Below are 13,581 nucleotides of genomic sequence, written 5' to 3' on the forward strand. Positions count from 1 at the left end.
TTGACGTGAAATGTGAGTAAAGAGAGGCGAGGAAGAAGGAGAGGCACTCAAAACAGAGAGAAAGAGAGAGAGAGAAGCAGAGTCAATGGATTTTTATAGAAACCTCTCTCTCTCTCTCATCTTCATTCCCCTTTCCCTTCCTACCAATATTACAGACCAAGAACAATCAAACGGATCTTCTTAGAAAGAGTCACACCCAAGAACTAAAAGAAAACAGACCAATATATTTTGTTCATTGACATCTGTCTGCGTAGTGCTCTTCGATTGGGATGGCGAAGAACAGGAGGGACAGAGACGGAGGATTTGGCACGGATGGAGTGGTTGCTGTGGCTATAGACAGAGACAAAAACAGCCAAACTGCTCTGAAATGGGCTGTTGATAATTTGTTGCAGAAAGGCCAAACCGTCGTCCTCGTACATGTCAAGCCTCGGGGTTCCTCTTTATCTTCAAACCCTTCTATTAACTCAAACTCTGCTAGTAAAAACCTATATCTTCTCTGTTTCTGGTTCCTTATGCTTCTTTTATGATTCTTGTTTCCTTTCTCGGTAGCTGATGGGTTTGTATCTTTCAGAGATGAGCCAAACAAATGGTGATTCTTCATTGGTGTGTGGGGAACCAGAAGGCTCTTATAAACAGTTGTTCCTTCCCTTTCGTTGCCTCTGTTCACGTAAAGATGTGAGTCTCCAATCTTACGTAATATACAAATCTACCTCTGCTCTGTCTCTTATTATGTGCTTTCTTGAAATGGAACTTGTTCAGATACAATGCAAAGATGTGTTATTGGAGGAGTCAGATGTGGCGAAAGCTTTAGTCGAATATGCAAATCAGGTTGTCATTGAGGTATTGGTGGTTGGTTCTTCCTCAAAAGGTGGCTTTCTCAGGTGTGTTTAATCTTTTCTCTTTGCTGTGATATCTTTTAACCAGAAATGGTGGATCAGATGCCAAAACTTGAGTCTTATTGACTCTGCAGGTTCAACAAACCTTTAGATATTCCAGGAACCATCACGAAGACTGCACCTGATTTTTGCACAGTTTATGTCATAACCAAAGGAAAGCTTTCAACAAAGAAAACAGCTTCTCGTGCTGCGCCCTCTGTTTCTCCATTACGCATGCAGCTTCAACAGGCTAGCTTAAAGCCACATCCACCGTTACCTGCAACTACTAACACAAGAGGTTTTAAAAAAACAAAGCTTTTCAAAGTGATTCTTTCACATGTCAATCTCCTGCAGAATACTGAAACATTTCTGACTATATTCATATATTTTGGTTTCCGGTAGCTGAGAGACAGTCATTTGAGTCGCATCGCAGATCCCTTGACGATCAATCAGATTCCTTCAGGTGCGTATCACTCTTGTTTTCCATTTGACATGCTCAGAGAATCATGACTTAGACGATGAAAGTTCTTGGTTGAAAACAGGCCACCCTACACTAGACGAGGCTTGAATGGGAGATCATATGGAGACCTATCAATCCTGGATTCTGATGTATCCTTCAACAGCTCTGGAAGACCAAGCATTGAGCGCACCTCTCTTTCTTTGTATGACAATCAGGATCCAAACCGTACTCCTCCAAGGCTATCAAATTTCTCAGACGTTGACTATGGTAGCTTTGAGTCGATGACCATTGGACGGAGGTCAATGGATATAAGCTCACCAAATGCTTTCTCAACAGGCTCATTTGAGAATGAAAGGTTTTCATCGGCTTCACAAGGAGTGGTAAGACTAATCTATGAATCTCCTTTTTCGGGTTACTTACTAGGAACTGCTAGATGAAAGAGGTTTTATGGCTGAGATTTGTAACCAGGATGATGTAGAGGCTGAGATGAGGAGGCTTAAACTGGAGCTGAAACAAACAATGGAAATGTACAGTACAGCTTGCAAAGAAGCTCTCACAGCAAAACATAAGGTATAATAGTTTGAGTAGTGTTGCTTTATTGTTGTTTCTCAGTTCCTACGATAAGGATTCAAAAGCGAATTGTTGAACCTGCAGGCAACAGAGCTTCAACGCTGGAAGTTAGAAGAAGAACGGAAGTTCGAAGAGGCAAAGATTGCAGAGGAAGCTGCATTAGCCATTGCCGAGAAGGAGAAAGCAAAGTCCAAAGCAGCAATGGAAGCTGCTGAAGCAGCTCAAAGGATTGCTGAGATCGAGTCCCGAAAGAGAGTCAATGCAGAAATGAAAGCTCTCAAGGAATCAGAGGCGAGAACAAAAGCCGTGCATGCTTTAGCAAAATCAGAAGTCAGATACAGAAAGTACTCCATCGAGGAGATTGAAGATGCAACAGAGTTCTTTGATGAGAAGTACAAGATCGGAGAAGGCGGTTATGGACCTGTCTACAAGTGTTATCTGGATCACACACCTGTGGCTGTGAAAGCTTTGCGCCCAGATGCAGCTCAAGGCAGGTCACAGTTTCAGCAAGAGGTGAAGTCTCTGAAAAAATTTAAACTCCTCAGGTTCATTCTTGGTATCTGACTTTAATCAAGTGCTCTTTATCAATTAAACACNAGAAGCTCTCACAGCAAAACATAAGGTATAATAGTTTGAGTAGTGTTGCTTTATTGTTGTTTCTCAGTTCCTACGATAAGGATTCAAAAGCGAATTGTTGAACCTGCAGGCAACAGAGCTTCAACGCTGGAAGTTAGAAGAAGAACGGAAGTTCGAAGAGGCAAAGATTGCAGAGGAAGCTGCATTAGCCATTGCCGAGAAGGAGAAAGCAAAGTCCAAAGCAGCAATGGAAGCTGCTGAAGCAGCTCAAAGGATTGCTGAGATCGAGTCCCGAAAGAGAGTCAATGCAGAAATGAAAGCTCTCAAGGAATCAGAGGCGAGAACAAAAGCCGTGCATGCTTTAGCAAAATCAGAAGTCAGATACAGAAAGTACTCCATCGAGGAGATTGAAGATGCAACAGAGTTCTTTGATGAGAAGTACAAGATCGGAGAAGGCGGTTATGGACCTGTCTACAAGTGTTATCTGGATCACACACCTGTGGCTGTGAAAGCTTTGCGCCCAGATGCAGCTCAAGGCAGGTCACAGTTTCAGCAAGAGGTGAAGTCTCTGAAAAAATTTAAACTCCTCAGGTTCATTCTTGGTATCTGACTTTAATCAAGTGCTCTTTATCAATTAAACACAGGTTGAAGTGTTAAGCAGCATGAGGCACCCTAACATGGTTCTTCTGCTTGGAGTATGCCCCGAATGTGGATGCTTAGTGTATGAATTCATGGCTAATGGGAGTTTAGAAGACCGTCTTTTCAGACAAGGAGACAGCCCGGCCCTCTCTTGGCAAACAAGATTCAGAATTGCAGCAGAGATCGGCACTGTACTGTTGTTCCTCCACCAGACTAAACCAGAACCATTGGTTCACCGTGATCTCAAACCAGCAAATATCTTACTAGACCGCAACTTTGTCAGCAAGGTTGCTGATGTTGGCTTGGCTAGGCTGGTCCCTGCATCCGTTGCAAACACCGTGACACAATACCGCATGACATCAACTGCTGGCACGTTTTGCTATATCGACCCAGAGTATCAGCAGACGGGTATGCTAGGTGTGAAATCTGACATTTATTCGTTAGGCATTATGTTTCTGCAGTTAATAACAGCAAAACCACCTATGGGTTTAACTCATTATGTCGGAAGAGCCCTCGAGAAGGGGAATTTGAAAGATTTGCTCGATCCTGCTGTGTCTGATTGGCCTCTTGAAGACACAACAGAGTTTGCCAAGTTGGCTCTCAAGTGCGCAGAGATAAGGCGAAAAGACAGACCTGATCTTTCCAAAGTTATCTTGCCAGAGCTCAACAGATTAAGAGTACTTGCTGAAGAATCAACCCAGTCTGCAGTAGTCATTAACAGCCCCGGACCAACCCCCACCGTTAGTCAAACTTCTTCCCCCAAGTTGTGAGAACTGATAAACCAATAATAAGATATGCATTCCAAACTCGAATCCATTTACTCAACTCGCTTTCGTCTCCAATATCCGTTTGCAGGAATAGATGAATGGTGCTTCTGTCACCAGGCCTCGGGTAACCCCCGACGTCTCACGTTTTGTTGTGACTGACAAACTGATCTGCACAAGAAAAAGATACAAAGAGGATACAATTGCAATCAGTAATACATGCTAATAAAACGGCCAACTGAATTTGCATGCTCACTGTATAATACACTAGTGTCTTTCCCTCGTAGAAAATGTTCAGATTGTACAAATGATTATAGTTAACTTACCATCTAGCTCAGGATTGAGGAAATTCAATGATGAAACTTTTTTTTTTCCTGCAACTTCTCTTACATAAAAGCCAACTTCTATAACACAAAATACATCAACTTCTATAACACTACCATAATCTTAAAACGAATGGATACTTTTATATCATTAATAAATTTGTAATGATTTTACATCAATGTCCCATCTTTTCTGTTACCATTATTACTCTGATTACCAAAAAGAATAAAATAGTCTTCGTCAAAGCTAATGCTCTTCTCCATCTATGTAAAGCTCACGAACCAATTGTTTATTCGCATGCGGCACGTTGTGGATTAGATTACATCGCTTCCACAACTTCTTCATCTCCTTTCTCTTCCTCAGACGGGATACTCTTATTAAGTGGTCTGCCACTCTTTCTCGCATTTTTGCCATTCAAGAGCTTTATTGCTTTCTCTAAAGTAACATCACCTGGTTCCATGTTCTGCGAAGTACCAAGTTATTATCCTCAATGAAAATGACAAAACTTTAACTCATTTACATAACATAGAAAAACAATAGATCCTAGCATATTGTGGATACCTTATATCCATATCAATATAGCACCAACATCTCGTAATAAATACTCCTCTTATTCTACCTATATCATACTCTAAGAAGGTATCATACAACAGTAAACAACTATACCTTTGGAACAGTAGCCATCGTGCGGCGATGTTTAACAGTAAATCCTGATTTACTAAGCCTCAAATGCACAAGCTGTCCATCGTCAGGGTGGGTTCCCTGGTCAAAAATCACACACCAAGTCGTCAGCATTTCAAAATGTTGAATTAGCCCAGCTAGAAATGCAATAACTTTAACCGTTATATTAATCTTACCAGTGTCAGAGGATAGCGTAATAATTCAAGAGCATTTTCAAGCGTAATGGAGTCTAAATCCTTAATCTGAAAATAAGGTTGCAGGAGAAATATCAGTTAAAAAAGGTAAGCATTAACCAGGACATAAATGGAACACATATGCGCACTGGACGTGTAATCAATATGGCTTCATTTATGTAAGAAGAGAAACATATATATATATATACATGGGCTGCATTTGCTCGTTTTGGTAAGTGCCCTGTTTTATCTGATAAAAACTCCAACATATATATAATTTTAACCGATAAGTTTAACACATATAATTTTAACTGATAAAAACTCCAACATACATGGGATGCATTTGCTCGTTTTGGTAAGTGCCCTTTTTTATCTTCACCGAGCTGTACATAATGCCCATAGGGGCCACATTTCAAAATAACCTGAACAAGGAAATGGATTCGGCAAATTAAATTTATAAGAAAAATTGTCAACAGAAAAGAGTCAGAACAGCGAGACCTTTTCACTGGTATTGGGATGAAGACCCAGCAATTTGGGCTCTTCTACGCAGGTACTCTTGGGAGGATCATCTTCATCTTCATCCTCTCCATAAAGCGTTCTAGCAACGAACCTGTATATGAAAGCTCCAATTATATCAGTGACCGTATAAATAATATAGATAGATAAAAAATTCAAAGAAAAACTTAACAGGTAAAATATGATGGAGAGAGAATACATAAGTAAGCATCTCAGGTGTAAAAAAAGTTAGAGACTCAACAGCCTGCGACTTACTTGCATGAAGGGTAATGATCACAACCGATGAAATACCCCGTACCAAACTTACTTACTTTGAAACTTAAGGTGCCTTCCATACAACTGAAACATGGAAAGAAACCCAATAAGGGTCAACATACACTCATTTATACTAAGATGGAACTTTGCGTCTTATTTAGGCCTCCTCTGTATATCACTAACGAGAAAATATATTTAGCATGGGCAGCCTTATATGAAAGCATGGGTTTCTTCAAATTCTGAATCAGAAGCTCTATCCTGAAATTGATTAGCATTTCTAACTTTGATTAAGTAGCAGGTAAAAATGGTATGCAGACCTTGGGCATGTCCTACTGGGACCAGGAAGGAAAGAAAACAGAAAGTCCTCATATTTTTTTTCCAACATTTTCTCCACCTGTAAATGTATGATAATGTAATAAACTAACGAGAGAACTGTAGAACGAAAGTAGACTTCCAGAGTTCATTATTGTAAGAAGGTACCTGTGGGCGTTGGACATTTTCAACACGTTTACAATACGCACTGAATCGTGTCCAGTAGTCTCTTAGGAGACCTTTCCATTCAGTTACACCACCAGAAACGTTATCAAGCTGAAAGGATAATAATTCATAAGGAAAAATTGAGTATCTCATTTTGAAATATTGGAAGATAACTATGCAAATGTAGAAACTGCTATAGTTAACAGAGAGTCAAGTGAAGAATAAACTAAATACCCACCTCAGTCTCCATATCAGCAGTAAAGCTATAGTCTGTGATCTCAGTGAAGTAGTTGCTAAGAAAAGCTGAAACCTGGAAAGATAATTCAGAGGTTAGGTTACGTTGTGATGGTTGATATCTAAATCATCAATTAGTGAGATCATTTTTTTAGGAAAATACCATCCTCCCACGGAATTCCGGATACAAGGCTCTACTCTTTATTGTTAGGTATTTTCTGTCCTGTAAAATAATAAAAGTCAAAATGCTGCCAGTCTATGCCTCACATGAAAGGATGGGTATTGCTAACTTCAGAGAACGGGAGAACATCTTAACATTCAGCAAGAAAAAGAAGCACTCGTTCAATACGCACATACCTGTAAAACTCTAAATATAGATGCATACGTCGAGGGTCTACCTATCCCGAGCTCCTCGAGCTTTTTAATCTGAAATACATTAAAACATACAAATTATGTATCGTGAAACCTGGAGGCAGTAAAAAATCTCAGCCTCATGTCTGCACAACAACCAGATTCAGCACTCATACAAAAAGAAACTCCTTATCATTTGAACTGTTTAAGATCAATGCTTAACTTCAAGAATAATGAAAGCATTGTTTGGAAGCTTCAGTAAAAGCAATCTAGTTGAACAGGAAATGAGCTAATAAAGACTAAAATGTGAAGTGTCAGATTTCCTTACACGTCTCCTGATTAATTGAATCCTGACTTAAGAAAATTAAGTAAGATTTTTATAAAGAAACAAGGCAAAAGGACAGATCATCTTTGGAAAAAAAATTGTGTCAGTGTCCTCTTCTCATCTTCCTAATCATGTCCCTTCCACTTTGACTATAGAAACTAAATCACCATGACCGCTAATTCCAGAAAGAACCTACACTAATATTAACATATTGTAGAACTGGATCTTAAAACTTTTGACACAAAGGAAATGGGAGTGCTATACCAGAGACCCCTCAGAATAGCGTTGTGAGTGCTGAGTATAGTGCTGCTTGAGCTCCACTTCACCAATATGTAGCAGATCCCCATCCTAACAAGAGTAGGAAGACCAAATAAAGGTCCAGTATTTTCTAATGAAAGAAAAAATTACAGCCAGAAAGAAAATGAAACCACGGTACAAAGCTCAGCTGAAAAGAACAAGGTTGTGTTATTATAAATGGTACCTTTAACAAACTGAGAGTTTCAAAAGTTTCTTCACGCTCTCTATTCTGATCCTCATCTTTATTTTTGATTGCTTTAGCTTCAGGATCCTACAATATCACCAGGAGAAATAACAAAAACAACTTTAGCACATATCCAAAGAGAAGAAGGATCAAGCATTAGCTGATATCAAACAATATAAAAAATCCACAATAGGCAAAAAGCTCTGTCAAAACAAACATGCAGATGACAATCACAGCAATATGAAGGAACCTTTTTACGAAGAATTGCTCCTAAAGCCAAATCTAGGGAATCATCAGCACATGTGAGACATTATAAACCCACCTAATGATATAACTGCCAGGTAAACAACGTTAATATGAAATAGGTTGTACCTCGTAAACTGCCTGGTATCCAAGGAATTCGACTTTTGAGCATGATGATCTGAAGATAATGGATTCAGAGGCATTTCCAATATCAAGTTGTATCTGCCAAAGAAAAGAATCAGGAAATAATTGTAGATATATTAAAGATTCATTAATCAATACCCGATAGATGGGAAAATACAGTTACATACTCTCATTTTTCCTTTCTTTCTCTCAGTAAGAACCTACTTGACACTATACGCATGATTTGAAGTGAAAAGTAGCACATATATTACCTGCGCAATGGAAGCAGGCTCCATCTGACATGCTACAGCTCGTGACCATATCAAGGTATATAGTTTTAAAGAATCAGCGTCAAGCAGGCTAGCAATCATTGCTGGAAATGCATAGAAAAATATTGAGAGTTACGACAGTAAATCATATGGTAAATTATTGATGATGACTAATATAAATCCACAAATCTTACGGAAGCATGGTAAATTATTTACTTACACGGTAATCTACGTATATCGGTAGGTCTAATAGCTTCATGGGCCTCCTGAGCGTTCTTAACCTTTTTGAAATATTTACGAGGACTATCTGATGTATAATTCTTCCCATACCTGCAGATAATAATTAATAGTTGCTACAGTTTTCTCGAGTCACACTGACTAACATAAAATAATTTCACAGATGCATTTATATGCCTTACCTTTCTGTCACCAAGGACTGTATATCTTTGATAGCTTCATCAGCTATCTGATGGGAACAAAAACAAATGAAAAACGGAACAAATCAGGGAAAATCAAAGTGAAGTTGTAACAGATAGCAAGATGAATCAGTCAGAAAACCAATTTCTGGAAAATCAAAACAAAAAGAATGCCCATAGCAGAAAATACACAATNATGCGGTTTTTTCGACTTGGAATTTGATGGAGCAGGAATTCTGGGCTCCTCCACAGTGGGATTTTTTGCCACCTCCTTCTGAGAACTGTACTGTTAGGTAAACTAAGCAAGGTTAAGACTATTATGTTACTAAAAATATTAAATATTAATACCGTAGCAGATGACGACTTCCGATTTCCAGAACCAGAATGTTTTGGCTTGAGAACACTTTTCGGACTCTCTTCAAGAGAGACCGCCTCCAAAACTGGTACAACTGAAGAAGATTTATCTTCGGCTTTCTTGCTTTTAGGGGGCCGTTTTGTTTTGATAGTAGTGACTTGATTACCACTACTAGCAGGTGACGCTGCAGAAGATAGTTCCACCNACGATCTGGATCCGACGCAAGAATCAAATTTTCAGCTCTGAGGAATAAGGTAAACAAAATGAGATAGAGAAGCACAATCAGAAAAACCATAGGAAAGAAGTAGTTCATATCATCTGAAGCTTGAACCAGTCACAAATCTCAATAGCTAGACAGCCCAATGTCACACCCGGAAATTATTCTAAAACTATGGAATAGACGATAACAGTAACAGCGAATTTATAAAGTAGTGAAATAGCAAGAAACCGTACCCATTTAATGCCACTTTTATGCTCTTAATATGAGTCCAGGCAGAAGATGGAACTTCCCAAACCATGCTAAAATCATCATCTGGCCTCACTGAACCAGACCTTGCGGCCAGGTCCCTGATATGACCATAACTTGGCAAAACCTCATACATGTCACCAAGATAACCCTGAATAATCTTTGCTTTTGTGACTGACTCAACGACAATAACAGATTTTCCACTTGGCGGATAAAGCGGTTTAGATGCATTTTGACCTCGATGCTCTATGGTGTTCTTCATGTGTTGAGGGACCAGCTTCTGTTTAGGTGCATTGCTTGCTTTATGCGGTTTTTTCGACTTGGAATTTGATGGAGCAGGAATTCTGGGCTCCTCCACAGTGGGATTTTTTGCCACCTCCTTCTGAGAACTGTACTGTTAGGTAAACTAAGCAAGGTTAAGACTATTATGTTACTAAAAATATTAAATATTAATACCGTAGCAGATGACGACTTCCGATTTCCAGAACCAGAATGTTTTGGCTTGAGAACACTTTTCGGACTCTCTTCAAGAGAGTCCGCCTCCAAAACTGGTACAACTGAAGAAGATTTATCTTCGGCTTTCTTGCTTTTAGGGGGCCGTTTTGTTTTGATAGTAGTGACTTGATTACCACTACTAGCAGGTGACGCTGCAGAAGATAGTTCCACCTTGATGCCACTGCTACCATCACCAATAACTGGTTCAATAGAAGTCATCACTTCAGCTTCCGAGGAAGCCAAGACATTAAGCTTCTTTCGGGTCTTATTAAATTTCTTGAAACCTAATTTATTTCCACCAGCCTTGTCATCGCCACCAACGATGTTATCCTTAGTTCCAGTATTGGGGAGTTGAGAAGAATATTTCCCACCTAGCTCCTGTTTTTGTGCATTGCCTGCTTTTGTTGAGTTCCAATGCTGTTGTTCCGACTTGGAATTTGATGGAGTAGAACTTTTGGGCCCCTCCACAGTAGGATTTGTTGCCACCTCCTTCTGAGAACTGTACTGTTAGGTGATATAAGAAAGAGTAAAACTCTATGTTTTCCCAAAAATTTACAAGTTTAATACCTCAGCAGATGAAGAATTCCGATTCCTGGAACCAGAATGTCTTGGCTTGGGACCACTTTTCAAACTCTCTTCTACAGGGACAGCCTCCAAAATCGATTCCGTTGATGAAGATTTATCTTGGACTTTCTTGATCTTTGGCCGCTGTTTTGTTTTGACAGTAGAGGCTTGCTTAGCATTGCTAGCAGGTGAAGATACAGTTGAAAGTTCCACCTTGATGCCATTGTTAACATCTCCAGCAACTGATTCAGTAGAAGCCACCACTTCAGCTTTTGTGGAAGCCAAAACCTTATGCTTCTTCCACTTCTTATTAAATTTCTTGAAACCTATTTTATTCTCACCAAACTTTTCAACACCACCAACAACGCTATCCTTAGTTCCAGTATTAAGGACTTGAGAAAGATATCTCCTCGTCAACGGTCTGAAACTATTTCCAAAGCACCTAGAAGTCGAAGTGCTCCAGTGTGCTGCATAACTAAGGGAACCAAGAAGACTTAGATGCGAAGGAAGTGCAGAAGCTAACTTAAGACAACTTGCAGTTTCCCTTTTAAACTGAAGCTGAGATACATTTCTATATACTCTATCGACCCGAGCTACTGAAGAGGAAGAGCAAGCTGGGAAATTCTGAATCGCCCTGCACTGCAACTGCAACAACAACAAAGAAAACACAAGTAATCTCCATGTGTTATACTGATGAATTTTCAAACGCTTATACATAACATAAACAACAAATTGAAGTTTCAAAGAAACGAATTCGACTCCATTTCAATACTAGAAGGACGAAAGTATAATAATTTAGCCATAAAGAAGAAAACATTAAATCGAGAATCTAACAATTCAGTATCCCTATCAGCGGGAAGAGTCGAAAACACAAACCTTAGCCATGAGAGGACGAAGAGATAGAACAGAAGAAGAAGAAGAAGAAGAAGAAGACTTAGCAGCGGCAAGAGAGATGGTTCTCTGCATTGAGAATACTCTGCTTGATTCAGAAACTTTTCAAATCGTACGGCGGAGAGTGATTCCGTAGCTTTTCATAAAATTATCGAGCAGAAGAAAGAAGAAAGAGTTTTCGTTTAATGGCGGAGAGATTCTTAAGGGTTTACTCAGTCTCTCTCTGGGGTTTATCTGCTTAATATCCCGGGTCGGGTATGGATCAGGGTTAATTGGATCTCGGGTCGGTCATCTGCTTTAGTCAAAATAGATTGCGGGTCGAGTATTCGGGCTTCGTGGCCCAAATAAGACATCCGGATCCAAGCGTCTTCTTCTGGTGAGTTTAGCTTCTGCTTCATCCGATTCAACTCTTTTCTCAGAAAGTTGCGTTCTTCTTTGTGTAAGTTTATAAAATTAGGTATTGTATCTCGCTCTCTCCAATTTCCTGCTGTTAGGTTCACGATTTTAGCTGTAGTCAGATTCTTTAGTCGGTGTCGCTTTGTTGTTGAACTCTTCAATTCACCGTGTGTATAATTCCATGTCTCGCTAATGCCGATTTACTTCTCTCGTTTTGAATGTTATTGAGAACTTGTGCTGTGTTTGATTTCTCATGAGTCATGACCTTAATTTTGAATGCTCTTCTCAGGAACACTAGCTGAAATCTATCTATAGAAGACACAAGTGTTCCAACGTTTAGTAATGGATCGAAGGCAGCACGATTATGCTGCGTCTTCTGGGTTGCCTTATGCTCAGCAACAGCAGCAACAAGGACCAAACTTTCAACAGCAACAGCAACAACAACAACAACCGCAATTTGGATTTCATCCCCAACATCAACAGTATCCACCACCAATGAACGCTTCTGGTTTCATTCCTCCTCATCCTTCTATGCAGCAGTTCCCTTACCAACATCCTCCTATGCATCAGCAGCAGCAACTTCCTCATCCGCCTCACCAGCAGATGTTTGGTCAACAGCAACCTCAGGCTTTCCTTCCACATCACCTTCCTCCACCGTTCCCTGGACCGTATGATTCAGCTCCTCCTCATCCTCCACCAGCTGATCCAGAGCTGCAGAAACGTATTGATAAGCTTGTTGAGTATTCGGTTAAGAATGGTCCCGAGTTTGAAGCTATGATGCGAGATAGACAAAAGGATAATCCTGAGTATGCGTTTTTGTTTGGGGGTGAAGGGCATGGTTATTACCGCTATAAGCACTTTCTCTCTATGCATCCCCCTGGAGGACCCTTTGATCCTCCATTTCCGTCATCTTCTATGCCTATGATACATCATCCGCCAAATCCCATGATGAGTCCTTCAATGAACAATGTGCCGCCAGGTGCTTTGGCAGTTCCACCAATCCGCCAACCTCCTTTCCCATCATTCCATGACCACCACCAGCTGCAACAGCATGTTCCGCAGCCTCATCCTTTTGCGCCCCATGCTCGCCCTGATTTTGATCAGTCAACTCATGCATTCCGAGGTCTTTCTGGTCCACTCCCTACTGATGTTGCGATGGAACTAAATGGCGTCTTAGGCAACCTTAATGGCACAAAAGAGTCTATCAAAAGTGCTAAGATTTGGTTCATGCAGAGATCTCCCTTTGCACCAGCTTTAGCAGAGGCACTAAGAGACAGGGTTTTTGCAATGGATGATTCTGACAGACAGATGCACATAGTTTATCTAGCTAATGACATTCTCTTTGACAGGTATCTAAACTTAATTTCTTGATCGCTGTTTATTATGTAAGAGAAATTCTGCATAGATGTAGTTTTTTGTTTATCTTATTAACGTTACGTTATGATAGGTTGCAACATTATGATGCTTCCACCCTAATATTTTTACCCTTTTTCACTAATGTTTTGCTTCCTTGAACACAGTTTGCAACGGAGGACAAACTTGCACGAGTTTGACAATGAAGCTCTTGCTTTTAGACCTGTTTTGGGTTCCATGCTTGGGAGGATTTACCACTTTCCACAGAACAAGGAAGAAAACCAGTCACGTCTGGAGAAGATTTTGCAG

General features: G+C 40.0%; 3 protein-coding genes across 8 annotated transcripts in view; 2 read left to right on the top strand and 1 right to left on the bottom strand.

Annotated features, from left to right (window-relative positions):
- LOC104721716 (U-box domain-containing protein 35-like) lies at window positions 56-4,265 on the top strand. The gene is made up of 9 exons (XM_010439765.2): window positions 56-477; window positions 572-675; window positions 760-881; window positions 971-1,173; window positions 1,278-1,338; window positions 1,418-1,715; window positions 1,804-1,905; window positions 1,990-2,418; window positions 3,126-4,265. Exons 1-9 carry the CDS (start codon window positions 270-272, stop codon window positions 3,888-3,890), a joined length of 2,292 nt encoding a protein of 763 aa, XP_010438067.1. The 5' UTR covers window positions 56-269; the 3' UTR covers window positions 3,891-4,265.
- LOC104727644 (DNA topoisomerase 1-like) lies at window positions 4,332-11,712 on the bottom strand. The gene is made up of 22 exons (XM_010446733.2): window positions 11,509-11,712; window positions 10,636-11,277; window positions 10,030-10,560; window positions 9,561-9,955; window positions 9,274-9,349; window positions 8,756-8,838; window positions 8,557-8,666; window positions 8,340-8,440; window positions 8,074-8,166; window positions 7,702-7,788; window positions 7,485-7,568; window positions 6,902-6,970; window positions 6,708-6,767; window positions 6,549-6,620; window positions 6,314-6,421; window positions 6,151-6,227; window positions 5,834-5,917; window positions 5,561-5,672; window positions 5,395-5,484; window positions 5,066-5,131; window positions 4,875-4,970; window positions 4,332-4,671 (listed from the first exon to the last, which is right to left on the bottom strand). The coding sequence occupies exons 1-22, from the start codon at window positions 11,596-11,598 to the stop codon at window positions 4,528-4,530; spliced, it is 3,270 nt and encodes a 1,089-aa protein (XP_010445035.1). The 5' UTR covers window positions 11,599-11,712; the 3' UTR covers window positions 4,332-4,527.
- Window positions 11,802-13,581, top strand: part of LOC104721717 (calcium homeostasis endoplasmic reticulum protein-like) — a 9,823-nt gene continuing 8,043 nt past the window's right edge. The window contains exons 1-3 of one of the 6 annotated variants that reach the window (XM_019232802.1): window positions 11,802-11,899; window positions 12,209-13,268; window positions 13,440-13,572. In XM_019232802.1, coding sequence (XP_019088347.1) covers window positions 12,262-13,268; window positions 13,440-13,572 — 1,140 coding nt within the window. In that variant the 5' untranslated portion in view covers window positions 11,802-11,899; window positions 12,209-12,261. The other 5 variants (XM_019232801.1, XM_019232803.1, XM_019232804.1 and 2 more) reach the window with 5 other exon arrangements.

Source organism: Camelina sativa, chromosome 11, assembly GCF_000633955.1.
Source record: "Camelina sativa cultivar DH55 chromosome 11, Cs, whole genome shotgun sequence".
NCBI classification, from domain to species: domain Eukaryota; kingdom Viridiplantae; phylum Streptophyta; class Magnoliopsida; order Brassicales; family Brassicaceae; genus Camelina; species Camelina sativa.

What these genes read in the sequence shown, in the direction of transcription:
- LOC104721716 (XM_010439765.2), top strand. Translation starts at nt 270, where the DNA reads ATGGCGAAGAACAGGAGGGACAGAGACGGAGGATTTGGCACGGATGGA. An exon ending in TCAAAAGGTGGCTTTCTCAG is followed by an intron (nt 882 to 970) that starts GTGTGTTTAATC and finishes TTGACTCTGCAG; the next exon opens with GTTCAACAAACCTTTAGATA. An exon ending in GGTCACAGTTTCAGCAAGAG is followed by an intron (nt 2,419 to 3,125) that starts GTGAAGTCTCTG and finishes AATTAAACACAG; the next exon opens with GTTGAAGTGTTAAGCAGCAT.